Raw genomic sequence first — 27,560 nt, forward strand, 5'->3', positions numbered from 1 at the left:
CAAAAAAAAAAAAAAACCAACCAACCAACCAAACCACAGGATATATTTGGGGGAATATATATATATATATATATAAAGACACCTTTCCCCCTAATTTATTCATCTGGAAAGAAGCATTTTGCAAGGTGATTTGTTTGCTTGCACCACCTAGTGGGGTTTAGTTTAATCTCCCCAAGCATTCAGAGGTCAGTGGTGTTCCTACTTCACGACACCAGTGACAGACCACATTTTCTGTTTCAAGCCCGCATGACCCACTGACAGCTCTACACTTCCACGTTTCCACTCATCTATAAAAACACAGCACAGAAAAAATCCTGGGAAACAATACCTGTTTTGCTTGCACTGAGTTCTGCAGGGACTTAACAGAGATGTCACAGAAAAACTGCTTCACAATGCGGTGTTGATGAGTTTCTAATCCGAAGTGCACGTCGGCAGTACCTTGTCAGAGCACACCATCCATAATCTCCGGAGCCTGAACAGATTGTAAGGTGATAACAAGGCCACACACTGAGATGTGGAAGGTTTCTCCGGGGGGTTTGAATCAATCCTCCGGCAGAGGCAGGCACGGAGCGCAGAGATCCGTCTGCAGGAGTGACAGCTCACCAGGGAGCAGCAACCACCTGTGACAGAGTCCACCTGCAGTGGAACAAGCACCTCTGTGGTGCTCCCAGGCTCTTCTGCCCCAGTCTGTGCTCATGAGAGACTGTGCCCCAGTCACACCAGATCTTCCACACATGCAGTTTTCAGAGAAGGGACCCAGAGAAGCATTTACAGAAATCCACACCACCTTTCTTTTCTACAACATTATTTCGTCATTTCAACTTTATGAGTTTTGGTTCTCACCTCATTACAGATTTGTATTTGTAACTTACACAGCCACAGATGAGGAAAAAAATGCTACGCCCACTTGGCAAGAAGGAACTCGTCACAGATGTTTCATCTGGTTGCACGGGAAGACTTTGGGGAACGATGCAAGACTTCTTACCCTCCCATAAACTTCCACATGAGAGAAGAGGAGAGGGAAACATTTTCGTTTCAGGGTGGTTCATAAAATAAAGCTGTTTATTCTAGAAACAACGCCTCTTTTTCTTCCAAAAGAAACAGATGCAAGCAACAACTGCATTGACATGCACGTACAGCCCCGGGCTATGGCAGTGTCTAGGACAGTTAAACACCATCTACTGCTAAACAACAGAAACATATCCTAACAATATCAGGGGATAACTGGGCTGCAACCAAACACACAACAACACAGTCGTTTGAAGAGAAGGCCAGAAGCGAGTCAGGCTGTATTCTAAAGAAAGGACAAAGTGTTTGTTGCTTCCCTTTTCGCATTCAAACTTTCAGATTGTTTCAATCCTCACGGCAAAGCACTTTTTCAGGATGGAACACGAAAGTGATTGAAATGTTTCAACGTTTTCTTGTTTGCTTAAGGTTCCAACGTGGACCATTTTGTTCTAGGAGGACTAAGGTCAAATTTAGGACTTAGGAGCTGCACAGGGAGTAGGAAAGAAAAGATATTTGCATAAAATCTGATTCTTAAACTATGAAATGACACGTAGGTAAAACTTCTTTATTAACAGCGCTCCTCATGTTTAAAGACGATCTGCTGCTTATCAGGGATTCCTCAGATAAAAGCTGAACAGTAATCACATTTGCCTTAAGATTTCATTTTTATTTTTTAATGCTTTTTGAAATGGCCCTCATATTTTCTGTTCCATTTCTCCTCTTTTTCTCAGCTTACTTTCTAAAGCACTGCTGGTTGCTATGGTAACTTTGGCTTTTTTTCCCCCCCCCTCTCACTGTTCATGCAGGTTTTCATCAAACCCAATGACTTTTTTTAATCTTATCTACTCTGTAACAATAGTTCTTTGACTAAGGTGCTGTATACTGCACCAGATGAGAAACCTGGTATTTCACTGAAAAAATGGTAAGTTTTGCTAAATTCTGAGAACTAGCAAATAAAGTGAGGTATTTTTTTAGGGGGTTGGTTGGCTGGTTTTTTACATTAAGTTTCTTTCTTTTAATCTGTGTATTATTCAGGTAAAATATATCAATTACCACACCAGTAGATGTAAGATAAAGCGATCTGTAAACACAGTAACACTTAAGGAACAGAAGATCTTGTGTGGAAAGTTTTTTTGGAAAGAAAAGGAATCGCTGTTGTTTCCCAAAGACTCAGCAGGACCCAGCTAAACTAAATGTTATTTACTGCACTACCACTGCAGATTACAATCAGTCCAAACCTCCCTGTCACAGAAAAAAAAAAAAAAAAAACCTTCTGGTCACTTGGATGAAATATTTCTGAAGATTAGCACGCAGTCTGCTGATCTATAACCTACAGGAAACAAACTGCACAGACCAACTGACAGATGAAACAGATGCAAAGGCCTGAGCCATTTCCAAAGCCTCCTCACAAAGGTTCTATTTTAAATCTGGTTTTTTCCAATAATATTTAAGTTTAGGGCTAAATTTTGGTCTTAAAGTTTTGCTCAAGTACTTCACTCACTCAATGAGGTCCAAAAGCATCACTGGACTAAAGTTTTGCTCCAATAAAATCACCTGGGCCCTGAGTTTGTAATATGGACAGGCAAGGCTGTGCTGGAGGCAGTTTGGTCCAGGTCAGCAGAGAAAGCCACTGAAATTAGAAGAAGTTACTGCTTTAATACTGTCATTCTTTTAAGCAATATCAAAAATATGGGCAAAAGAGAAAAAGGCTTTAGAAACGAAGAAAATGAGTATTTCATAGAATTCAAGGCTGAGAATGATTTTGTGTTACTTTCTGTGGAGATGGGTTACGTCCAATATTCACTTGCTTCGACAATAATAACTCACCTTTTTGGTTTTTATTATGGTTGTGGAAATTTTCCATCATTTCAGCTTTTATAATCCAAAACACATTATGGTTTTTGACTGGAGTAGATGACTAACACCTATATTGCTGTTATTTCTGATTGTACTGACTTCCTGATTCAATCCTCTCCCGTTAACTTTGTTTTCCATTCAGTTTGTAAAGAAGAATACCTAAGAACCACTCCTCTCTTTTACAAGGACAAATAAGGATAAATAATCTACAATTTGCTTCACTTCATTTCGGCACTTTTCTTTCCTTTCAAATCCCTGGCCAAGTCGGCTTTATTATCTAATTATTCTTTTGTACGATTCTGATCACCTCCAGCAAAATAACCTGATTACCAGCTGAGCCCAGCAGGCACAAAATGCATTAATGCATTAATTACTCCCTGTTGCAATTTACACTACACCAGTTTTCCTGAGACTTCCAGTTTGTTACCACGTGCAGGATGCACATTCGTGTGGCACATTAAGGATGGTGGGGTTTCCTCAGTGGGTGGGATTTCCTTCCTGATGACGTCTGTACCAGCCACAATCTGCACAGCTTTCCCTTGCTCTCACAGCAAGATCCAGGCAACAGTCACACAGCGGTCAGGTCTCTTCCATAAGCTGCATTTTAGGAGATAATTACCAAGATGTAAAACAAGCTTCCCCTCCCCCTGCTTTTTTTCTTTCCAGTCTCAATGTATCTTGAGAATTACATCCAGGGAAAAGCAGAAAGAAACAGTCAGAAACCAGTAAGAAACAATTACCTGGGATATCTAAAAACTCAGATAAGTACCTGCTGGGTGATGTCCTACCATAAATCAATTTTATATCACACTACTAATCGCTGTTATTCTAAGGCATCTCTTGCATCTGTTATTCTCATCCATAAAGCTCACCTACCTGTACACAAAATTCAGTGCAGCGATAACGACAATATTTTAAGAACTGCACTGTAATTGTAAATGTTTGATATTTACTATTAGCTGAATTTAAGAACAGTCAAAATTTGGCACAGAATTACCGACTGGCTCATGTACAATCTCCCATAGTACTAAAGAAATAATTATGTTTGCACAGACCCTCAAGAGCGCAATATAATAAGAATTTTGTGACCAGGATAGAATCCCTCTGTCTGCACAATTTGTACACCACTGTGTTTGTTTTCTCCCACATTCCACCACCAAACTGGAAGTGTGTCCCTCTCCATGACCTTCCTACAGCTTCTACTGCTGCTGGAATGACAACTGGGAAACGTTTTCATGGTGCTTCTGAGATGTTTGCTGATTGGTAACTGAACAGTCAAACACCCCTCACATAAATTCAATAATTATTCCTGTAAAACATTTCGAGTGACACTGATGGAAACCATCTCTGAATCCATGGCATGAAAAGCCTTCCTGCCCCAGTTAGCCTAATAACTTGCTCCCGTCCTTCCTAAATTACTTTATAAACCCACAGGCTAACAAGCAGTCTACTATTTTTCAGAAGTGCCATTAGATTGGCAAACCAGGTAGGAATATTCTGATTTAAGGACAATTTCCCATCTAACCACCATTTTTTTGTGTGTGCACACACAGTTTCCAGTTTTAAAACATCACAGCAGAGTGCAGATTTCTCCCTTTTACAGACGTGCCGTATATTTTTACGGGGCCGTTTGTAAAAGCTCCTAAAGCATCTAATAAGATAGAAGTCAGCTCCGAATATTTCATAATAAAGTATCTCTTAGTAAAAACCACATCAGAGGGGAACCACACACAAAGGGAAAAGGAACCAGGGCAGTCTATTTGACAGCTGAGGAAGAAACAGAGGTTATGTCCTCTATGGCTGAGATTTAGAGCACTTTCACTGAGTGGCTGTTCTGCTCCAATTCCCCAGCTAAAATTTAGACCTACAGCAAGAAGTCTTCATTCCTATTTTATTCCAGCAGGAAGTCATGGTTCAGACTCTTAAGTAACCAACAGAAAAAAAAAAAAAAAATACTAGCCAGTGGGGAACTGTGAAGCTTAAATATTATGTTACAGTTAAATTGAGATAAACCTTACAGTAACTACAGGGTTCGCTATATTCTCACAAACCAAAAGGAGTTAGAAATTGCTAACTATTCGGAGGTGTAGCTTTTGTCCTGCTATTTCAAACAGAAAATACACTGCTGAAATTTTAGAGCAGCTTGAAGCACGCCTGTGGCAACGCAGGACCAGAAATCGCCCAGGAAAAACGGAGTAACCCTTCCTGATTCTTATCTCGCTCAAATTATTTAATGCAACCATAATATTATATGCACAGAAACAGAAAAAGAGTGAAAACACACCAGCAATTTAAAGATTATCATCTGCTGAAGATAATTCTGAAAGATTAGCAGTGTTTTCCCTTATCCTTCAATCAGTGTCTAAAGTTGTACCAATACACTGTCAGTATTATTCTGTCTCTTCCTCTGCATCTGGTCCCTCCAGCACTGACTTTTTTGTACGTTTTTCACATAGCAATTGCACAGAGAATTACACAGAAAATACCACTGTAAAATTAAGAACCCAGCAGCAGAAGGCAGGGGGAAGGTGCATCCTTTTTAATTGTTTCAGGTTCTGATAAACCACTCCCTTAGCGGTGAAATAAATCTGTAGTTCAGCTACACTTCAGCAACATTTTTTTTTTTTTTTTATCCACTAGGAATAGAAATTTAAAAATAGCTATCATATAATTCAAGGTATTAATGTTCAAGAAACTCTGAATACCAATACTCAACATTTATGCTTTCCTTGCCCACAGGAAAGGAGATTTTAGCCTCCACTGTGGTCTTGCCTCCTCTTGGGAACTGCTGGATTGGACTATTCACATCTCAACACTTGGCAGGGATGGCGAGAAGACACTCTCTCCCTCTCCAAATTTGCTTCTAAATCCTCATTTCATCACCAAAATGCTGTTCAAGTCATGCTGTGCTTTCACTAATTGTGTCCAGCATGCCCAAAGCAAAAGGGCAACTCCCTGAATAATCTGCAAGTCCAGATTTTTGGAACTTTTGGAAGTCCAATGTTCGGAATTTTTGGAAGTCCAATTATTTGAACCATTCCCACATCCATAAGAAACACAAACACATAAAAAAAACCCACTTTTGTACTCCATTATTTCTTGTTTCTCCTGGCATTTACCAGCACCAACCCTTCATGCAACCAGTCCCCTGCCTGCAAAACCCTGAATAAATCCCATTTTGCACTAAATTCTTTGTTTACAGAATTGCCACGTTTTCCTGAAAGATCAATCTTACCACACAGGTAATATTTTGCTGTCCTCCAAATTTCATAAAATAATCTTAGCAGTAGCTTGGGCACTCTGGTAGACGTATCCAGCATCTGTTATTTCCCCTCCCACGCTTCGTATAGATTTCTGATGCTCTTGACCAAACACATGAAACAATTTAATTTTAGTACTAAACAGTGCTCAGCCAGCCATCTGTAAATCCAGTGCTTTATGTGCTCAGAATCCCCTTTTGTAACCACCTCCAGTTTTCTTTCCATCCTTTGCTGCAATTGTGAGTTTCCTGCTCCCCTGAGAGCAGAAATTTGCCCTGGTCTATTCAAAGATAGAAAAGATTGACTGGCAATAATGCAGTGCCTTTTTTTTTTTTATTATTGTTGTTTTGAGTTCAGCTCTTCTTTCACAATTTACATTTCACTTCTTTGCTAAAGAACTGGGTGTGCCCAGTGGGCAGTGTAAATCCTCTGAGTGCAGCAGAGCCTTCAGAAACAAGCAGTGCAGGGAAACATCTCAGTGTCTTCCAGCCCATCACACAGCTTTGTGAAAACCAAAAATCAAGTGTAAGCTCTTTCACAACGGGGGAAAGACCCCAGAGCATCTTCACATGGCTTAACACCACACAAAACAAAAAGCAGCGATGGTGCTGGAGCCTCAGAGACTTCATAGTTACGTGCCCAGATTAATTTCTGGGGCATAAGGAATGGTAATGTGTGCCTGGCTGCTAAATTCCAAAGGTTTGGAGTCCCATAATCACTGCTTCCAGATGCCTGGTTGCTTTCTGGTCCCAGTTTTTAATGTTTCCTAGAAATCACAGAAGTGTGTCCTAACAAACATCAGCAGCAGTTCTGATAGTTCTGATGGGGGAGTAAATAACAGAGTTCTACTGAAATTCTCACCTTATCTCAAAGTGCTGAAAACATGCCAAAATTACAAGAAATGTTCTTTCTTTCCTGGCCAGACTTATGCCAAATCCTACAGCTGTTTGCACCACCCCCTTCAGCAGAAATACACAGTACACAGCTACAGGAGCACCTTAAGAACAGACATTTGTTTATATTTAACACCTGAGCAGCAAAGCAAGAAGATCAAGAGCCAGGACCTCCATATAAATAGCACCAGAAAGACTAACAAGCACTTCAGGAGACTGCAATTATAAAGCAGCCCGCTCACCTGCAAAAATAATACAAATAATGGCAGGTAAAGATCACACAGAAGAGGTGAGGAGGAAATATTTAAATGTTACATAGGAAAGGTGAGAAAAGGAGGGGGGAGGAGGAGAAAAACCGCCTTGATTGAATATTCTGTGATTAATGGGTATTTTCAAGCTATCTGGATGATTTAAAACCTACTGGATATACTTAAGACCTCCCAGTAAATCTGCCATGCAACCATTTTAGACATTACCTGTCCACTGCTACTCAACTGGCACATCTAAGTCACTTATGAAGAGCGTGGAGCTTCTGGACTTGATTAAAAGCTGAACTTAATAAAAATATTGCCACAGACCAAGAGATTTCTTTGCTGTCAAAGTCTATTAAAATTCTATGTATGAATAGCTACATATAGGTTCAGCAAGGTGGCCATGTACTGAAAATGTGAAATGATAGAAGCACAATCTAACAGTTGAAGGTTTCTCACAGAAAACATGCAAAATACCACACAAAACAAAAATCTGGGGGAAGGGGCGAAAAATCATTGCACCAAAGAAAACCTGGACTCAAGAGCTACAGTTTCGAAACAGAAGTGGTTTTTTTTTTTCCTGGCACAAAGCACGGTCAAAGAAACACTTTCAAAGGAATAAATAACATATTGTTCAAAGCTGCTTTTTGAAAGATCTTGCTAAATAGGGACTAGAATTACCAAGCATAGCACTTCAGTGTACCTAAAGCCTTCCCAACACGATTTATACCTGTGGTTGCTTTTGATATTGCCATTCATCCTTATTTATTTTACACAGATGTTACACCAGTGAGATTGTACCCTTCTAAACAATTATTCCTTCTATACCCTTCAGACTCATGGTAGTTGCACCACCTTGAAAGGATCTTTTACTCTTACAGCTATAGGAGTGTATGTATATGTAGATATGTACACACTGAACTGTCTTTAGGTAAGCAATGAAACCAAAAATATATTTTAAAAAAAATTACTTAAGAAATATAGCAATAATATTTAACAGCAAGTATCAGTTCACCCATCTTTAATTACCTGCAGGCCATCAAAACACACATGGACCACAAAATCCACACTTACCATTAACACAGAACATCAGAGGAAAATACAGTGTGTGTGTGTAACTGATTGGTTACTTCAACAATAAATAACTACTTGTTATTTATTACTTCATGTAATAGATTATGAAACCCATCTGCAACGTTTCTGGAAGAACAGTGCTACCTGGAATTAACACCTTCTTCACCTCACTGGCAACTCAGTGGGGGCCTGCTAATTTTGAAGTTCTTTTTCCTTTTTTTACATTACTGTGAAGCTGAACCATGAGGGTGATGTCCAGCAGGAACTCAAAGCCTCCCCATCCCATTCCATCCCCATCCCAATCCCATCCCATCCCAATCCCATCCCTATCCCCAATCCCATCCCATCCCCATCCCCAATCCCATCCCCATCCCCATCCCATCCCAATCCCATTTCCATCCCAATCCCATCCCATCCCGGCCCCACCCGCCGCGCTCCCCGCGGGGCGCTGGCGCCACCTGCCGGCACCTCCCGGGAACGAGCCAGATCCACGTAACGAGAGCTTTCGAAATTAGTCCTAAATTAGTCCTAAAAACGCCTTATAAACCTTAAAAGGACTACTAATCTGAGGCACCAGGTACAGGCTGAATGGGGGATTTCAGGACACACCCAGCCCCTCTGGTTTTAAGGGAAGCCCACTGAGCTAAAGAGCATCTACTCGCCAAACAAACAAATTATCGACTGGTTCATAGACGGGATTCCTCCCAAGGCTTCAGGAACACACAAGGGCAGCTTTACTTATTACTGACATCAAACTGAAAAATGGCTGGTGGAAAAGAAGAAAGGACAGGATAGCGATGGAAAAGAGGCATTAACAAACACACAAAAAAAAATAGATGGAGAGAACATTAGCTACTAAATACAGCAAATGAACCAGTTACTCATCATTATCCTGTTACACAAGCGTCCTTCCTAACACCAGTGGCCAATTTATTTATTTTTAGGAAAACAATCGCTGCCAGTAGTATCACAATTCCTCGTAAGAGAAGTATTAAATACAAAGCCTAATTCTCAAAGGCAATGAAACCAGGATGGTTTTATACGACGCTGTCTTTAATTCACTTCTTACTACCCCCAAGGGAAATATTCATCCCAATTTTTACCGGCACTTTCTGCTGATACAGATCTTTTTCCTCACGACAAGAACTGAAAAAGAGAAAGTGTTCCAACTGGCTGTGGAGTTACAATCCAAGTTTAAGGGACACACTCCTAATTTATTACACACTCTGCAAGGCTCCTTCTCCAAAGATGCAGGATTTCTTCTACTCCTTAAAGTGGACTCTTTGCACTTGCATGGAGATGCAGACAAAACATAATCAGCTGAAGCCTCAGAACGCCTAGACTGTCAGATTTCCTGCTAAAATTGGCAGCTGCAGACTGAGTCAGGACTGAGGCAGCTGCAGAACAAGCCCTTTGAAGTGAACGCAGCTTAGACTGAAACCGCTGCAAAGAAAGGAAATAGCAGAGGAACCTTCTCTTTACTTTTTTTTGAAGCTTTCACTAGCAAATATTCACCTAGAACAGAAAGAAAGCCTCTTCTCCTGGTTAATTAGCAGTTGTTCTTTGTGAGAGTCTCAGCCCAAGCCAGAGGAAACTACAAAGGCCTCGCTCGTTGAACGTCACGGCGTGTGCTCACCACGGAGCTGCCAGTTCTGATCTGGTGGCACAGCCACGGCTCACGCTGGGCTTGGGAGTGGATCTGTACAGCCAAGTAATTGCTAAGCAATTGTAAGAACAAACTTGTATTGAAAAGATTTGGCGAAGTCACAGCGGGGGGCGAGATGAGAACCTGAGCAGTGTGCCAGCAGTACAACCTCGATCCACGTTCACACCTCACGTGGCAGCACCTTCCTCACCCGAGATCTGTGTCATCAGGGGGTTTATCTCCTTTGTCTGGTTGGTTTTTAATGCCCTTACCTGCACACATGACACCTGCAGCATTAAAACAAACAAATCACACCTAGCACAGCACAAACTACTTCAGACTGTGTCAGAACTGAGGTCTGGGTTTCATCCTCCGGTCATGCTCAGCACAAGACATTCTGTAGCATTCTACTGTCACCAGCATGTAAAAGGAAAAGAGAAAAGGTATGAAGCTAAAGTTGTGTGAAGAATAAAACAAAGAGGACATGATTCATAAAGGAATGAAGCCTGGAGACTACACTAAATACTAAACAAATAAAATGTGCACACTCAATAGCCAATGCAATATATTGTATTTCTGATCTCTCAGCTACTTCTTGGTAAATACTTTGTGAAAACCTTAAAGGGCCCAAGTTCAACTCTACTCTAAAATGAGATTTTTCTTCCTCATGAAAGCTTTTAAAACATCGTTGGGCATGAACAAGTCATAACTAACTTTGAAGGATTATTTAATTTGCAGTAAGATTGGTTTAGTTCTCTCCCAGTGATACCAAGAAGAATAAAAATAAACAGGCTGTGCCAGCCCCAGATTTCCCCAGGTTTTTTTACATCAGAGTGACAACAGCCATTGCACTCCCAAAAGGCACAGGCTGGTTGAGTAGGTTAAGAATATGCACTCACATTCTTTCTTTCAGGAGCCATTCTTACATTATTTTGGGGCAATCAGTAGTAGCATCTACTCAAAAATCACATAATTTGTGTTCTGCCTTCTCAACATCCTCAGAAATAGATGTATGTTTATAATATTCTTTAACTAAACCAGAGTAGTCAGTTCTTGTAGATCAGACCCTCCAAAAATGCATTTTTTAAAAAGCATTAACACTTTCAATTAATAAATTCACTTCAGGCTGTAATTCTTCCATTTTTTTGTAGCTCTATAGAGCTGCCACACCGAGATGTACCGAGCTCAGAATTCTGTAAAAGGAATTCATTAAGCACTCCCCATCATTATCTGTAAAGCTGCATTACAACTTTTCAACACCAAACTAACTCAAAGATCCCAACCAATTTCCTGCCTCAGAATGAAAGTCTTCCAAAATCTATTTCTCCTTTTAATCACCCACAAATTAGAAACCCACATAGTCAGTTTTCAGCATGATTTTAACTAGCAAAATTGTCTGTTTCTTGCCAAAAGATTTTTTTATTCTTCAGAGAAAAAAAAAAAAACAAATTTAGTGTCACTAGACAGTGTTCTATGCTAAGGAGTAACAAAATGAAAGATGTGTGGTATGTACTAATGCATGTGTTCCAGATAAAAATAAAATAAGGAACTCACTAAACCTTGTTAGGGTATTTACAACTGTGAGGATCAGAGTTACTGGTGTCTTTAAAACAAATAAAACTGCTATCCACTAGCTTTGAGCAACAGTACACAAGGTGGAGAATGATGTACATAAATTTATGTGCTGAAGAGTATTTCACCCCTGATATAGCACATTATTTCAGTCCTTTGTTTTCCCCCTCCTACAGGGCAGTATGATGAAACACAAAAGATGCAGCAGAAATGGAAGTACAATGCTGTATAAACTCTAAGGAACAAGAACATCTTCCTTTGCATGTTCCCAATAGGTGGCAACAGAATCCCAAAAATACAAAGAAGTTTATACTCCTTTATTCATGCACAAAGTAACAGAAGCCCCGTTACAACTTCTGTCAATGAACTTGCAGCAGCGATTTTAATCAAAGGGATCGCTGCATCTCAGCAGCAGAAATTCCCAGGGGAGTAAAATGTCAAAAAGCCAGAGAGCTCACAGAGCAGAAACGAAGCATTTATTAAAAAGCTGGTTGTTACCAAACAAGCAATCAATGCCTTACACACGGAGTTTACCTCAGGGAGTGGACTATCACCAGCAGGAATTTACAGGAACAGAATGTTTCTGAGCACTGAAGAAGAAACGTTAAGGAAGAAAGAAAATCCCAGACTGGTCGTTCCGTTGTTGACATCCACACCTCGGTCTGGAGCAGCATTTGTTTAGGAGCCCCAGCAAAGGGGCAGGCGCTTTTAGGCAAAGTTTTCAGACAAATCAAGCCTAAATAATGACCACTTACCTGCTCTCAAAAGCAGCCACGTCCCGGTCCAGAGCGAGCGTCTCTGCCGTGATCTCCACCTTGCGCACGCTGCCGAAGAAATCCGTGATCAGAACGTTCCCGGGGTCCCGCTGGAAGAGATCGGTTCGATGGCCCGGCGTGGAAACACACAAGCTTTTCGGGCACACCTGAAACTGGAAACAGAGATGGACAATCACGTCCTGTCCCCCATTCATCAAGGGTCTCTACGTGCACCTTCCAAAATGGAATTGCTATAAAAAGGAAGATAAACCTGCAATGACTTCAGGAAAAGCTCCACAGCTTGGAAAAAAAGGGGTTGAACAAAAAACATTGAAAGGCATAAACACCTTGATTATGCATTTCAGAAAACCTTTATCCTCACAATAATTGAGTTTAGAAAAGCTTCTGTGAAAGCCAACATTTAACTGGTAAAGGCACAAATATAGCTCTGTGTTTTGTCTATGTATCAGATATGTATATCAGATATCAGATGCCCCACAGCCAGCACACACTGCAAGACCTGGAAGACACACACACAGCACTAACAAACTGTTTCCACTGGACCCAGTTCTACATAAAGATCTCTTTGCAGAAAACAAGAAGATATAACAGTAACAGATGTGTTGCAGCATTTAGACAGGACAGCATGCCTATTCAGTAACAAAATTGTTATGCAGATATTCAAGGCAATACCAAGCTACAAGTACATGAAAAGCAGCCCAAGGCTTTCTCTAGACTCCCTGATGAATGTGGAACGCTGAGTTCATGTTTCAATCATCAGAGAGACTCAAACCTCATAACCCTGCGAGGCAGAGGCTCCAGAGGAAATGCTGCTGTCCATGGAACTGCCTCACAGGCAGCCCACAGACCACCTGGTAACAGAGCATGGGAGCCCTTCTGCATCCCAGCCACAACAAGAGTATTTACCACAATAGATTCATCACACAGGACTAAGAAGGATGCTCTCCACATGGGTGCTCATCTTTCTTAATCTTAAATTCTCTTAAAAGCGATTTTCACAAGCAGATCCCTCAGTCACAGAATCTAAACTGCACCGTGGGTCAGCTCTTACAAGGTTGCATTCCTATGACAAAACCACAGGTCCTAATCAGCTCCATGCAAATGCAACTTCAGTGATTCCAGGTTATGACCGACAAAACCCCTGAGCTTCAGGTCACACTTCCCAGCAGAAATGTTGTGCTGAGCCTGACACCAAACCTATAGGCTTTTGTTGCTCACTCTCTTTGGACAACAAGCCCTACATTAAAAAGGTTTCCCAGAGAGGAAACTCGGCTTTTCCTCACAGAGGGCAGATTCTATCTCCCCATTCCTCCCTCCTGCTCTGTTACAGTTCCTCTTTTACAGCTTGGCTATTATCCTCCCTGTGAAGTGAAAATGAACTAGATTCATCAGCATCATGCTTCCCATACAAAACCCCCTGTCAATGCACACACAAACCCCCTAAAGTTCCATTCTCACCAAAATGCTATCAATTTTCTCCAGCTCTGCTCCAGCTGAGGGCACAAATATAAAAACTAGGCCTCTGAAGTAAACTGTAAAAGGTAAGTATTTGCTTTAATCCCACTACGTGAAGCATAAATTCCTGCTGCAGCGATACCATTAAGTCTCTCTGCCAAGTTCTTCAGAGCACACGTGTCCCAAAACAACTGCATCAGCACTGAAAGTGGGAAACTAATCCTGCACCCAACTGTTTCTAACTCATCCCACAACAATTCACCATCATAACACGCTGATGTGAATCTTGCACCAAAATGTGCAGTGGCAGTGAGAAGACTTCAACACTAAAAACCCACCAGTGTGACAAAAGGACTGCAAAGCAATCACACCACAGTGGAGTGACACAAATAACTGAGGTCTTGTGACAAAGAAGAAAAGGCAAATGCTGGCTAAGTGAAACACATTTGATCTTGTATCAATTTTTCCAAAATTTTCTAAAGGAAGATTCTGTTCAAACAGAGCTGAACAATTCCCTCAACATGGGAACTCAGTTATCTTGACTTGTCTTAACAACGATTTTCGTTTATGACAAACGACATCTCGCGTGGAAATTTATTTGAATCTTATTTTAAAAGTTCAAATGGGTGACATTTCGATTCAGTCTTCGCTTTCTGAGAACTGTGATCAAACCTAAAGCCAGTCATCTGCACAGCTTTATGCTATCCCTTAGCAACACAGATGGAGCAGGTGGGGAGTAGGTGGAGTGGATTGTGGAAAAAGATGTCTCATTCTTTGCAGGAATGCAATATCCAAACCTGAGGTGGATGTGAAGAGAAGCTGTTTTTCAAGAGTGGCTTGAGAAAAATAAAGAGGTGATGGGATAGAAGCAGTGTAAGAAATACACAGTACTTCTAAATGAGCACACATTGACATAGAAGAAGATCAGATAAATAAACATCAGTTAATTTAGTTTGCCAGAAACTTAAGTTATCCTGAGCTTGGAAAGCATTCATTTAGATTTTTTTTAAAAATATAAATAAAAATCAGACTTGGATAAGCAGTAGGTCTTTATTCTTAAACTAGCTAACACTAACAGTGCATTCCAGTGCCAAAGTATCCCCTACAAGTGTTGCCAAAAAACCAGGTTTATATCCTTAGCCTGGACTAACTATATGCCATTTTGAAACTCTTGGACGAAGCCCTGAAAAGCATCAACTCAAAATCAAGTGGTCAGGTTTGCAGGTTGTGGCTCAGGACACGATCCCAGCATGGCCTGGGCTGGAAAGGACCTTCAAGATCATCTGGTTCCACTCCCCTGCCACGAGTGGGGTCACCTCCCACTGGACACTGGGCTGCTCAGAGCCCCCTCCAACCTGGCCTTGAACAAACCATCACAAATCATGACATGCTTGGGTCCATCCCCTCTGTTCCCAGAACAACAATCAGCAGATTGGTGTACGATAAGATGACTTGCCTGATGTGAGGAATTTACTCTTCCTATTTGGCACAGAAGCAAAAACAAACACACCATTAGGTATCTTCTCCAAAGGTAACCTACTTGGCCAGCTAAGAAATTCCTGCACTCTTCAACAACCAGATTAACATTCTGCTGGCTAGAGCAGCTCTCTCCCTTCCCAGATGGTGTCTTACACTGTAGGAAGCGCTGTTCCCTTTTATGACCTTTTTTAATTAACACAAATTAACAGTGCTATTTGAATGAACGGGCTAGAAAAAGATACTGAATCAATAAAGAATTTGCATTCTCTCCTTTCCCAAGACTTATTGCCAAGTTATCTGTATCCCACAGTCAGAAAGTATTAAATCACAGGACAGAATTTCATTCCCGTGGAAGCAAAAGAACCTTGAGTCTCAGCTGCTGAATCAATCCTGTATCAACACAAGATCTGTCGATTGTGGGTTGCTCAGAGAGAATTCCACCACACGTGTAGCAGCCAGGCTAACACTGTGCTCTGCAGATAGAGAGTGGCATCAAACTTCTGAGCAGCTGCTCCACTTGCAGAAGTGAATCAAAGCCAGTGAGTTGTGTGAGTGGTGGCTCTTGGATCCCTGAGGCAGCACATCAGGATTTACAGCTACAAGGTACCAAAGTATAATGCATGACTACAAGAAACTAGTGCTGGAACTGGTATAAAGGGTTAACAGGGTCAATAAAATAAGGTTCCTTTTTATGTCATCTCACCTAACTGCTACAGAGGCATTTCCATACATTTTGTCAGAGGTTATCTGGTTGGCTTCTTGTTTTCCTTCTGCCTCACACCCGAAATCTACAATAACATTTACCTAAGATATAAATTATAAATCCAAACAGCGATGGATTTGGACATACCTTGATCTGGAATCTAAGCAGATATACAGATAAATTAGCATCTGCAGGCATTTGTGATCACACGTTTAGAATTTTAGCTGCTAAATCACTTTTGCAAAACAACACCAACTCCTGCCTTTCCACAACTGCAAAATGTCTGCTATCCATTATGCTGGTTTTAGAAACCTCCTATTTTTCACACACAAACACTTCATTCCATTGAAATTAATATTTAATGAATACTTTATTAATTTTTCAACGAAAAAAACCCACACAAAATCTGGCTAGTTCCAGTTTATTTTTTCTGTAGCCAGCAAACCACTTTCAACCCTTGAAGTGTTACACAACCACCCTTAACAATGGCAAGAAAACCACCCTTCCCCCAAAGCTGCTTCCCAGAGAAACAGCAGGAGCACAGAAAGCATTTGGAGAACCCCACAGACAACACAGATTAGTTTTGAAGCTGTTAAAGTCATTAGCATATCCATGAATGTTGAGTACTCTACTTACCAGGTCGTTCATATTTGTCTGACTGGCAGGATGAATTTCTTCCAAGAACTCCAGCACGTAGAAGGTGTATCTGTCCATGAGATGAACACCAATCCCAAGGTCAGGCTGATGCTTCAAAACAACACAAGAGAACTCAGCATTCAGGAGGGAACAGAATGTAACAAAAGCAAAGAATAATTTTTGTGTTCTTAGGCAAATTATGCAAAGAAAATTACTACCTGTGAAGCAACATGTTGCCGATAAAGCTGAATAATACCGAATAATAATTCTGGTAATATCTGTGTTTTCCAGAAAGCAGGGAACTCTTCCTCTTAACGGGCCAGCACAGATTTGAGGGCTGCCCTGAGCTGCTCAGGACTTTGAAAACGGGGCTGGGAGAGCCAGCGTGTCCTAGAGCAGTGCAGGGGTCCAGGTGATCCTGACCTGCTGCTTTTGGTCTGCCTGAGATCTCTCCTATTGCTCCTTCTGGAATTCAGCTGGGAAATAATTACAGCAGCTGAAAGGCAGTGGTTTGTCTTGGTTTCCATGAAGGCTAGATTGAATATTCCTCACACACATCTCTCAGCAGTCTTACCCTAAGATTTCTTCTTACCCAAGGCAGCGCTTAAGCTGGCCAGGAATCCCTCATCAGCCTGGTTCTTTGGGACAGCACACAAAAACTGGCAGGCAAAGCACACTTACAAGTGTCAAAATGCCGCTTTGTAACTAAATACCTTCCAGTTCAGCAATTGGAGGGGAAATCCTTAGATAAAGGTCAGGAGGAACCGTGCTTTTAACACAAGCTTTCTGAAAGCTGTCTTCAGGATCCCATAAATCTACTTACTGACAAAGAATCTTCTCCTACTTGGCTGCTAGCCAAGGCCATTATGTTGGGTGAATAAAACCGTTCATACATGGATGCTCCTTGGCAAGTATCAATAATAAACAACAGCTCGTTGTACCTGAAAGAAACAAAAACAGCCTCCTCAGCCATTTCTACTTAAACATATCCCTGCTTTGCTCTTTAGTTGCCAGGACAGCTGCTAGGAACCCCAGGGATGGGAGAATTCACACTGGCTGGTTTTAAGATGTGAGTTTAGTCAAAGCAACACATCTGAGCAGCTCTAACTGCAGGAAGCCGAAAGCCAAACCCAAAGCTCTTCTTTCTGAATGCAAACTTAGGTGCAATTTTATGGACAACAGATGGTATCACTGCTGCAGGTAAGCAAGGCCTACCAGTGAGACTTTGGGTATGAACAGGAAATACAGTATTTAATGCCTAAATAATGCTCATTTCTTACCTCCTTTTCTGCCACATTTGTTCGAAGGCATCAGCCAGTTCTACATTGGTGATTTCCTCAGAATCCTGAAATTTGAGGAAACCGTTTCCCCCATGGCCTGACAGAAAAATCAGAAGTTAGGCAAGTGTGTAGGTTACAGGAAGAGATAAGCCTGGGGAGGGCATTTTTCTAAAATAAGGCAAACACAGTTCTCTTTCTCCACAGACAGTCCAGCAGAAGGAACTGATACAGTAAGAGCACTACTCATACACCATTTCAAATGGAAACTATACTGACTAAGTACTGCCTTACAGATATTTTCTCTTAATTGTATGACATGCTAAAACCAACCAACAAACAAAAACAAACAAAACAAAAACAAAACAAAAACAAAAACCCCACCTCTTTGTTGATCCTTTCACTCATTTGGACCAGTGATGCTTTCAACAAACCCACCCACCTGAACAACAAACACCAATAGACTGCATCCAGAAGCCTGTGATTACCTGTCATATATATCAGAATGTTGCTTCTGTCATCAGAGAGAAGCCGTTTAGACCGTGGGGTGCTCGGTGGGATCCTCCCCGTTAACACACGCAGGAAATTTTCCACAGTGACCTACAGAGAGGAGCCCAAAGTCACTTTCTGAAGACAAGAAAATTAAGCAGCAGAACACTAAAATAAACAGCATATCTAAACAGACATAATATTGCACGGTATAAACTGCATAAATCTGTTTAAAGTTTTACTGCAGGTTCACAATCAGGTGGTACTTTTTACTTTATTCCATTACCATCAGCCTGCTGCTTTATTACAGTCAATAAGTCCACCACCATTATCATTTCTAAGCACATTCTCACTGATCTGAAAACCTGTCAGCACATAGGTTCACTCTGCCAGAGTGGCTCATCAGACTACTCACAAAATGCTCCCCACATTAGGGTGGGTTACCATGGAAAAACAAAAGTTTGAATTCCCTCTGCGACTCACAAATAAAAAAAAACCAAAACAATTCTGTTACACAAGTCTGAGTGATCAGCACACCCCACCCAGATGGGGATGTAAGAAATCCTGCAAAACACCACTTCATGTGGTGCACACACACACAGCTCAAATGCCAGCAACAAATCCACAATCAGAAACAAAACAGGTTTCTCTGTTTCATGAGTGTACCTGCATTTCAGTGCTGTGCCTTCACTCCTTTCTATAAAGTTTCAGAGGAAAAAAAAAATTCTACTATATGCTGAAATATGCTTCTGTAAAGTTTTAGCAATGATTACACAGCACAGTTAAACCAAGAAATTAATGTCTAATTTAAGATCAACTGGTAAAGACACTGTCTGTTTGAAGGAATACCCCACAAAAAGGAAGGTGACAGAATGAAGGTTTTTATATAATAATTACTTTCTGGTAACGATTAGGTTCTAGCTTTTGTTTTATTTTAAAAGTATATGCTAAAGATTAGGAATTTAGGCATGTCTCCTAAAGAAGAGAAATGTCAGTAATAGGATTCTATTCCTAACACACACCAGGAGCTCCACACATCCTTTCAACTGTGGATTTAAAACAGCCAATAGGCTAAACATGTTTCTAGCATTACAGACTCCAAATAAAACAAACTTCAAATACAAACCCAAAGATCAATGAGGGGAGGGATGGGTATTTTCAACCTATCAGTTGACAATAAAAGCCCAGCCCAAAATCAGCGATACGAAAAGCTCTTCCCCAAATTTCACATATGCTGCATAAATCTTTAAACCAACACCAAAAAAAAACAAAGACCCAGTGTTTTAATTAAAGCACAGTTACCTCATAGCTCCTGTAATCCACCTCCACATCATCTCCATAGACATTCAGCTCCATGTTTTTATGGCTGAACACGGTAGCAGGTTTGGGATTTCGGGGATTGCAGGCCATGTCATCTGCCAGCATCAGGACAATGTGGCTGAGGAAAAACAAGACCAAAAACATTTCAGCCCCTCTGCTTTCACACAGCAGCCCAACAGGAATTACAACAACGCTGTTTGATGGTTACAGAAATAGCTCATAACATTAAAAAAGGAGATTTTTATAAGGCACTAAATCATTTCATGCAGCACCACGGAAGAAATAACAAACAGTGTGTGTGCATCTCCTCAGACGGATCAATTAAAAACACTGTGATAATTTTTAATTAAATTGAGGAGCTCCTGAACATTTCTGAAACCATTATACTGCATCTGATACTCCACGATTATCTGTGCTAATGGAATTTTCCTGAAGAACACAATGATCTTCCAAGTAAGTTTTGTTGTTGGAGGACCAACGTATTTTAATCACCAAATTAACACAGTTCCTCTCAAAATAAGGCTATGGCACAAACCTCTCTAAAAACAACCAACCCCAAGAATCAGGATGTTTATTTTTAAGATGTGATTATGAGATTTCTTTGGGAATTTTGTTTTGTGAGGGGTTTGTTTGTTTGTTTGTTTGGTCTTGTCAATATTTTGAACAAAGTCTCGCAGCAAAGAAAGCAAAACAAATAAAGCAAGTTTGTCTAAGGAAGATGTTCAAATCCATTGTAAAAATTGCTGAAAAAAGTAAAAAATAGGTGTTCTCCCACAGCGCTTCAGCAGGGCTTTCCCTTCCTTTGACAGCCCCCAAAGGCTTTTAAAAATTAGGTTTTAAACTCCTCCCCTTTCGAAAACTAGAAGGTCACTCTGGTTTATTTTTTCTTAAATAAACACAGAAAACAGGATGGTACTGCCCCTGCATTCAGAGTTGAGAGGAAGCTAATTGGGGGCTCCAGATAATTCAGTTTTGGACTTGGTGGGGGGGGAAAGAAAAAGCCATCCAAATTTAATCCAGCAGAACATACACTTTGCAATGATGAAGCAGGACATGCTTCTTCAGGCAGACCTGCTGGAGAAACTACCAGTCCTTTACATTGACATTAAAAATCAGGATTTCCACAGGAGCTCACGGGTACATATTGCCTGTTATTCGGTGGCTGTCAATGCCTGAAACTCCCTTCCACAGTCCTGAGTAAACTGCAGTCCAAACCAGCTGGATGGAACTGTGCCAACACTCCTAGAACTTCCAGAAGGGAGACACTTCAGAACAGTTTGTTCTCCTTCCTGCTCCTGCTGTGAAAGGAGGGTGCCATTTTAACCACCCCGCCGTCATGAGAGGAGCACAATTTGAACAATTTTGAACAACGCTGCTGCACTTTCCAAGGCAACTGAGGTGACTGCATCCTTCCCTTCTCCTTTTACCTGGTTAAACTGGGAAGATAAATGTATTTCTGTACTGCTGCAGACAGCACATTTGCCAGGAATTGGGATTCACCAAGGTTCCCTCACCTATCAGGAATGCCCAGCCTCTTGACACTTCTGTACACTGAAAGGGTGTTTGCCACGTGACGATAATTAAACCAGAATCGAGACGTACACACCTTGAAAAGAAAGAAAAAAAGCATCTTAAATAACGTAAAAGATACAGATTGGCCTGGCAGGTTGCATCAGAGGACCACAATTGCAGGAATAGTAAAAAATAGGAACAGATCAGGGAGAACATAGCAACACCAAGAAACCCATGACACAACCTGTATCAATCTTGGGTGTACCAAAGCAAAGAAATACTGACAATAAAAGTTAAAAAAAGAAGTTATTAGCATACTGACTCATGAAAAAACTGTCATAAAGCCTAACTAAGTATAGAAAGTGGCACTTTAGGGAATAATTCAGCAGTAATCAGTGGATAAGCTGACTTTTTTTCATTTGCTTTCTCCTCAGCAAATGGAATTAAAAATCCAAGGCAGAGGTCTCATCTCAATAGCAAACCCATTCTGAGAGCGTTCTTGCACAAAGGCGTAAGTGAATTCATGCAGAAGGCACCCACCAGGGAAAATACACTGAGGACATTTGCATTTAAGGAGGAAGATGTAATAAAGTAAGAGCTAAGTGAGTTCTAATCCAAAATCTGAGCACAAATTCTCAAAAGCCCCGAGGGAGTTCAGGTTCTACAGTTCCAGCAGGCAAAGGGCTCACTCATTCCTGTATTTACAAAGTCCCTAAATCAGACATTGTTCTGATTCAGAGATTTCTAAAAAAACTTCTAAAAGAAGAGGTGACTTTAAAACCATAAAAAACAGAGGTGCAGGGACAAACATTCGGACAGTTTCTTAATTTTGCAGTTTGAAATGTGGAGCTTTAAGTTACACTTTATGCAGCATCTTTTCCTCTATTTTTTTTTTCCATAAAAAGAACTGAGCAGTATCTTGAGTAGCTATAAAAACTCAGCCTGAAAGGATCCCCTTGTGTCCTGATCATCCTGCCAATCAGGAATTCCAAAAAGGCCCCCAGGAATCAGGCTGGGAGAACATTTGCCTTTCAGCAAAAATTTAAAGCTCTGGAAACTGTGTCCAATTTAGATGAGACATTTCAAAGCACTATCATCTGCACCTTCCCCCCATTACCTCCCTTACAACACCGTGGAAAATGTGTCTAAGCTTTAAAAAAAGCTATTCAGACTGAAGCATTTAAATTTAAACTACAGGTGAGGTGGGAATTGCAGCAGCATCCCAGGTTGGAACGGCCTGATAGCAGTGAATCTCTATTTTACTGCTTCAAAAATTAGTGGGAATTGTTATAAAGCTAAATGATGAACCACTGAAAAAAAAATATAACCAGCAAAAAATCTATTCTGGTCAGAAAATGGGCTTATTTTTTCACCTTGTGTGGTTTTATGGGTGCTAATAAAAGCACCTATTTGTCAACAGTCTTAAAGTAAAATTTGATGTTTTAATAGTTTCAAGTACATTGTAGAATATAGAAGTTACTCCTTCTAATTCAATTAGTTGCTGTTAACTTTCCTTTTATATTGCTCGATTTTAGTATCTGGAAAACAAACAGCTGCTACTGAGTAATTACAAGAGTGTTCTGAAACAAATTAGTCATTAAGACCTGAATTGTGATTAAGAACCAATTGTGCAGCATGATTCAAAGCTAATAAAAGATACATGGCAAAGGAAAAAAAAAAAAAGAATTAGGATAAGAACAGCTGATCTAAACATTATGTTGCCTAAACTGATTTCACTCTGAGCCTGTTACCACAAGTTAACAGATTGAGCAAGAACAAAAATGAGAAATAAATTGTACCTTTCTGGTAAAAGAGACCACATTTCCCTGGTGTCAGAATTAAACTTTTCTCCCATGTGCACTCTGTTAATTTAACTGCTTTAACGCTGTCAGAACTTTCGTTTGACGACTCGTGCCATGTAGCTGGACACACTGAGTGCCTGAAATCCAGTCTTACTGGAAAGATAATTTCATTACAGTGCAATAGATCTGCAGACACATTTTCAAATTCATTCATTTCCAAGTCTCTGTCTTTCCATTCCTTTCGAGTGAGCAGAACTCTTCAATGACTGTTGCAATTTTAGTCTCTGATAAAAAATTGTCAACTTCACTGGAAGAAAACAACTTAGACCATGCTTACCAAAACCGCCCAGTTATTTGTATGTCCACTTCTGAAGAACTGTTCTGCTTGATCCTGAAAGATGGAGAATATGTTACATTTTTTTTTCAGCAACGAGAAATGACCAGTCATTTTTTTGGTTTTTTTTCCACAAAAGTGCTGAATGCAGATGCTTACCACACATTAACACTGAATAAACCTTAGAAAAGCTACAAGAGGGGGTTTTTATGCTGTTTTGTAAATTTGACGTCAATTAGTTGCTTCCAAATCCTGAAACTTGCTACTTAACAAAGAACTATTAGTCACTTGCAGCTTAGTTAAAACGAAAAGCCCACACATCTCTATTCTAAAGGAGACTCCAAGAACAAAATATTATGATTTACTGACCTATACTTTCATCCCTAATGAGAAAAGGGGCTCGGATTCATTTCTGTTTTCAAAAGCAGGTAAGTGAATCTGCAATTTAAACCCATTTTAAACCCAGGGTGGTCACATTTATCTTCCAAAATCTGGAGCTATGACAGCAACCTTCTGTATAAACTGTACTGTCCACAGTTCCCACTGTGTTCTGCAGCTGAGAGGCCCTTTTTTCCTTAAGATAAAACGGGACATGAAAAGGGGATAAGACATGATAAGACTTTCCCGGGGTAAGGGAATGAGTTCTGTCACAAGGCAAGAACCCAGACCTGCTGATTCTCAAATCAGACTCTGTTAACTCTGAGGGGTTACTGGGATGGTCTTACACAAAACACACAGCAACAAAAAAGAGTGTTTGTTAAAATATACGTAAAGCACGTTGTACTTCAAGCAGCAAACAACCCGCAGTTCCATTAGTCACCCAAAGACTCTAAAAATACATCTACCGTTTAGGGGAGGGGTTTTTGGTCTTATCAGTAATTAATTTCAAGTAAACAACTCGCTAATAAAGCAGAATCCAAAGGCAAACAACACTCCAGGTGCAGCGTGGGCACAGCGCATCACTGAGGGATGGGATGACTCCCACCTGACTGACAGCCCCGCCGGCACCGGCCGGGCGTGGGGGCAAACCGGGCCGGCAGAGTCCGGGAAACGCCGGCCACGAGTTACATTCGCGGGGTTAAACAGAACACGAGTCTTAGAAACGCGCGGGTGGATTCAAAGTCGGGGGGGAGGGGGGGGGGGAAGTGTTAACTTTGAGCAGTTTGAACAAGTCAGACAAGACAGACAGCGCCTGCCGAGCCGAGCCGAGCCCAGCCCCGCAGCGCCCGGACAGCGCTGGACCCGGGCAGTGCCGGACCCGGGCAGTGCCGTACCCCCTCTGCCTGAACACCGAGCCCTGCTGTACCCGGGCCCTGCTGTACTCCCTCTGCCTGCACACCGAGCCCTGCCGTACCCGGCACACAGAGCCGGGCACTGCTGTACCCCCTCAGTGCTGTACCCGAGCACTGCTGCACCGCCCCTCCCCGCACACCGAGCCCCGCTCGTCCCGCCCGCCGGGCGTGGCCGGGGTAGGGCCCGCCCGCCTCCGGCCGGGGGAAGGCAGCGCATCGCATCGCATCGCCCGCTCCGCCGCTCGGGGAATTGGCAGAGCGCTCCCAGCGCAGCCCGAGCACCTCGGAACAGCCCCGCGCGGTGCTGGCAGGGGCAGCGGGCAGGAGACGGGACAGGCAGCGGCAGCAGCATCAGCATCAGCAGGGAGCCCGCCCCGTGTGCCCGCGGCTCTCAGTAGCTCCATACCTGGACGCCGCCGGCCAGCGCTGCCCCGCAGCAGCTGAGGAGCAGCGCGGCGATGAGCCGGGCCCGGCACAGCCCGGGCAGGGCGGCCGCCATCTCAGCCCGCCCCCTGCGCTCACGGCCGGAAAGGGGGAGGCGGGCCCTGCGCAAGTTCCGCGGGCGGGGAGCGCGACCGGGCCCGGCTCGGGGCTGTGTCCCGTCATGGTTTCCATCCTGTGCCCGGTCCTGCGGCCGGGCCCGGCTCGGGGCTGTGTCCCGTCATGTGTTCCATCCTGTGCTCGGTCCTGTGGCCGGGCCCGGCTCGGGGCTGTGTCCCCTCATGGTTTCCATCCTGTGCCCGGTCCTGCGGCCGGGCCCGGCTCGGGGCTGTGTCCCCTCATGGTTTCCATCCTGTGCCCGGTCCTCTGTCCTGCCCCGTGCCCAGCTCCGTGCCTCGGTCTGCGCTGTGTTCTCTGAAACGCCCGGGCTCTCTCGAGGTCACCTGAGGGTGCCCTCAGGCCTTGGTGGCCGCAGGGCAGAGCTACCTCGGAGCGAAGGGGACAGACAGGGACCGCCTTTGGCAAGGGGTCTAAAAGTAGGTTTTAGTCAGGGAGCATTGCTATAGCCTGGCCTTCAGTGCGCCTGTCCCTCGGAGCTGACGAATCATCAGGTTTTCTATTTCAATCTATTGAGCCACTTGGAGTGATTCTTTTATTTCCACTGACTCAACCTGTCACCGCTTTGTTCAATCGCCTGATGCCTTCCATTAGTGAAGATTCAGAATCTGCCCCGAACTATGGAAACTGTTTCCTGCTCTGTGTACTTCTCAGCCGTAATGACTTTCTCAGACAGGAGCATATTTCCATGTATTGATGTTGGATTTTCAATAGCACCGTGTTTGCTGTTTGAAAGCATCGCCGGTTTCCTTGATAAAAATAACCACCTGTAATTAGATCGCCTTTTTCTGCCTAAAGCTAATGAACCCACTCCCTTTCAAATGCTATAACCACCAGCTCCCATTGTGCCTGAACGCATCTCCTGTGTGAGCCTTTTATGAACCCACTGAGAAGTGCCATGGGCATCGGTGTCTCTTGGTGCCTGCTAAAAGCTGCACTGTTTATCTCCTTGCAACAGAAAACTAAATTAATTTAAAGCCAGAGTCAAACCTCAGCTTTTTCCTTCCCCTTTCAAACGTTTCCACTTAGGTCTCATTCTCAGCTGTGCTCAAGATGAGTCAGTAATTCTGATATCTTTCCAAGGGTGTGCTCACGAGGGTTCATAAACTGGTGAGCTGATTTCACAGGCTTGGGTTTGGATCTCACCTCATTGCCCTTCAGCTCCCATGTGGAGATGGTCAGAAAATGTGACAGAAGGTCTGAGCCTTTGACTGAACTTCTTCCAGTTAAGCTTGCTTGTTCTCTGCATCTGTTACCAATATTAGCCCTTTGGTAACGTGCATTTTGGTCAACAAAATTTCGGTCAATTTTCCCACAGAAATAATGCCAGCAGCTGTAACCTGTTGATGCGTCTTTGAACCAGACACAAGTCCTGACGTTTGAACCATACAAAAAGTTGTGCCAAATATGGCCAAAAGGCAACTTCAGCTTACCAAGAATTAGTCCTGACGTGAGAAGTAATGAACATCTTTTTTTTGGGAATAAAACTTAAAATCATCCTATTTGCTTAAAACCTCCTGAAATTTTTATCACAGGTGGCCTTAATTTTTTTCATGCTCTGGAATTCTGGACTTTTAAGGTCACTGTGTAGGGTTTGCTACATAAGCAGAAAGGAAATTGGAGGGGGGGAAAAAACAGCAGAATTTCTGTTATGTGGCTGCTGTTTCTCAGGGATTTGGTGCAGTTCTGCAGCCGACAGGAGGGTTCAGCTCCCGGTGGAAATCAGAGCTGCACACGCAGGCTCTGGTGTCACATGCTGGCTGCTGCAGGCTGAGAGCAGAGTTTGCAGCCACTGCAGTCCCACTGCAGGTGTTGCTCGTGGGCTGGAGGTGTTCAGGTCATGCTGCTGCCTGAGTTAGGGCAAACTCAGCTGCACGAGCTCGTTGGAATGTTCCAAAAGCACGGAATTATTGCCTCTGATTTCTTTGCCGTGTCATTTGGTGCAGAGTTCGCCTCTTTAGGTCTGTCTCTGCTTTGCCTTCTGGATTCCCTCACCCTGCTTGGGTGTTATTCTGTAATGGATCTATTTCTCCTCCTCCTTGTGGTTTTTATTTCTTTACAGTCTTCAGTCTTTCTGGGCTTTAGTATTCATCAGACATGCCTGAGTGTGCCAGTGCTTCAGGCATTATTCCTGGAGGTGGTATCACTTCTCTTTTTTCTTTCCCAGTAAGACAGCACCAGAAGCTTTGTCCTCGTTTTTTTTTCATCTTTATTCCCTTAGGCAGCTCTCGGTACAGACTTGGTGTTTGCTTCCATTCCTGCACAGGGTTTTTTTTTTTTTTTTTTTTTTAGAAATTAAGCTCTATGCTCTGATTGCTTCTGTTTCTTCCCTCTGCTTTGTTTCTGTGCTAATCACAGGATTTTTTC

The 27,560-nt window shown here is 42.3% G+C and overlaps 1 protein-coding gene across 2 annotated transcripts in view; it reads right to left on the reverse strand.

The window, feature by feature from the left end:
* The window catches only part of PIGK (phosphatidylinositol glycan anchor biosynthesis class K), a 36,782-nt gene extending 11,648 nt beyond the window's left edge, over nt 1–25,134 (reverse strand). Inside the window, exons 1-9 of one of the 2 annotated variants that reach the window (XM_027909226.1) lie at nt 25,042–25,134; nt 23,347–23,400; nt 21,210–21,301; nt 19,678–19,813; nt 18,375–18,486; nt 17,890–17,986; nt 17,433–17,550; nt 16,610–16,720; nt 12,316–12,488 (exon numbers count right to left, since the gene is read on the reverse strand). In XM_027909226.1, the coding sequence (XP_027765027.1) occupies nt 12,316–12,488; nt 16,610–16,720; nt 17,433–17,550; nt 17,890–17,986; nt 18,375–18,486; nt 19,678–19,813; nt 21,210–21,301; nt 23,347–23,400; nt 25,042–25,134 (986 nt within the window). Of the gene's footprint in view, nt 1–12,315; nt 12,489–16,609; nt 16,721–17,432; nt 17,551–17,889; nt 17,987–18,374; nt 18,487–19,677; nt 19,814–21,209; nt 21,302–23,346; nt 23,401–24,144; nt 24,172–25,041 lie in introns of those variants that run through there. The other variant, XM_027909227.1, reaches the window with a different exon arrangement.
* Between the last annotated feature and the right edge of the window lie 2,426 nt (nt 25,135–27,560).

The sequence above is a fragment of the Empidonax traillii genome, unplaced genomic scaffold (assembly GCF_003031625.1).
Source record: "Empidonax traillii isolate 1590-97213 ecotype Southwest subspecies unplaced genomic scaffold, ASM303162v1 scaffold2000:size43768, whole genome shotgun sequence".
Lineage (NCBI taxonomy): Eukaryota > Metazoa > Chordata > Aves > Passeriformes > Tyrannidae > Empidonax > Empidonax traillii.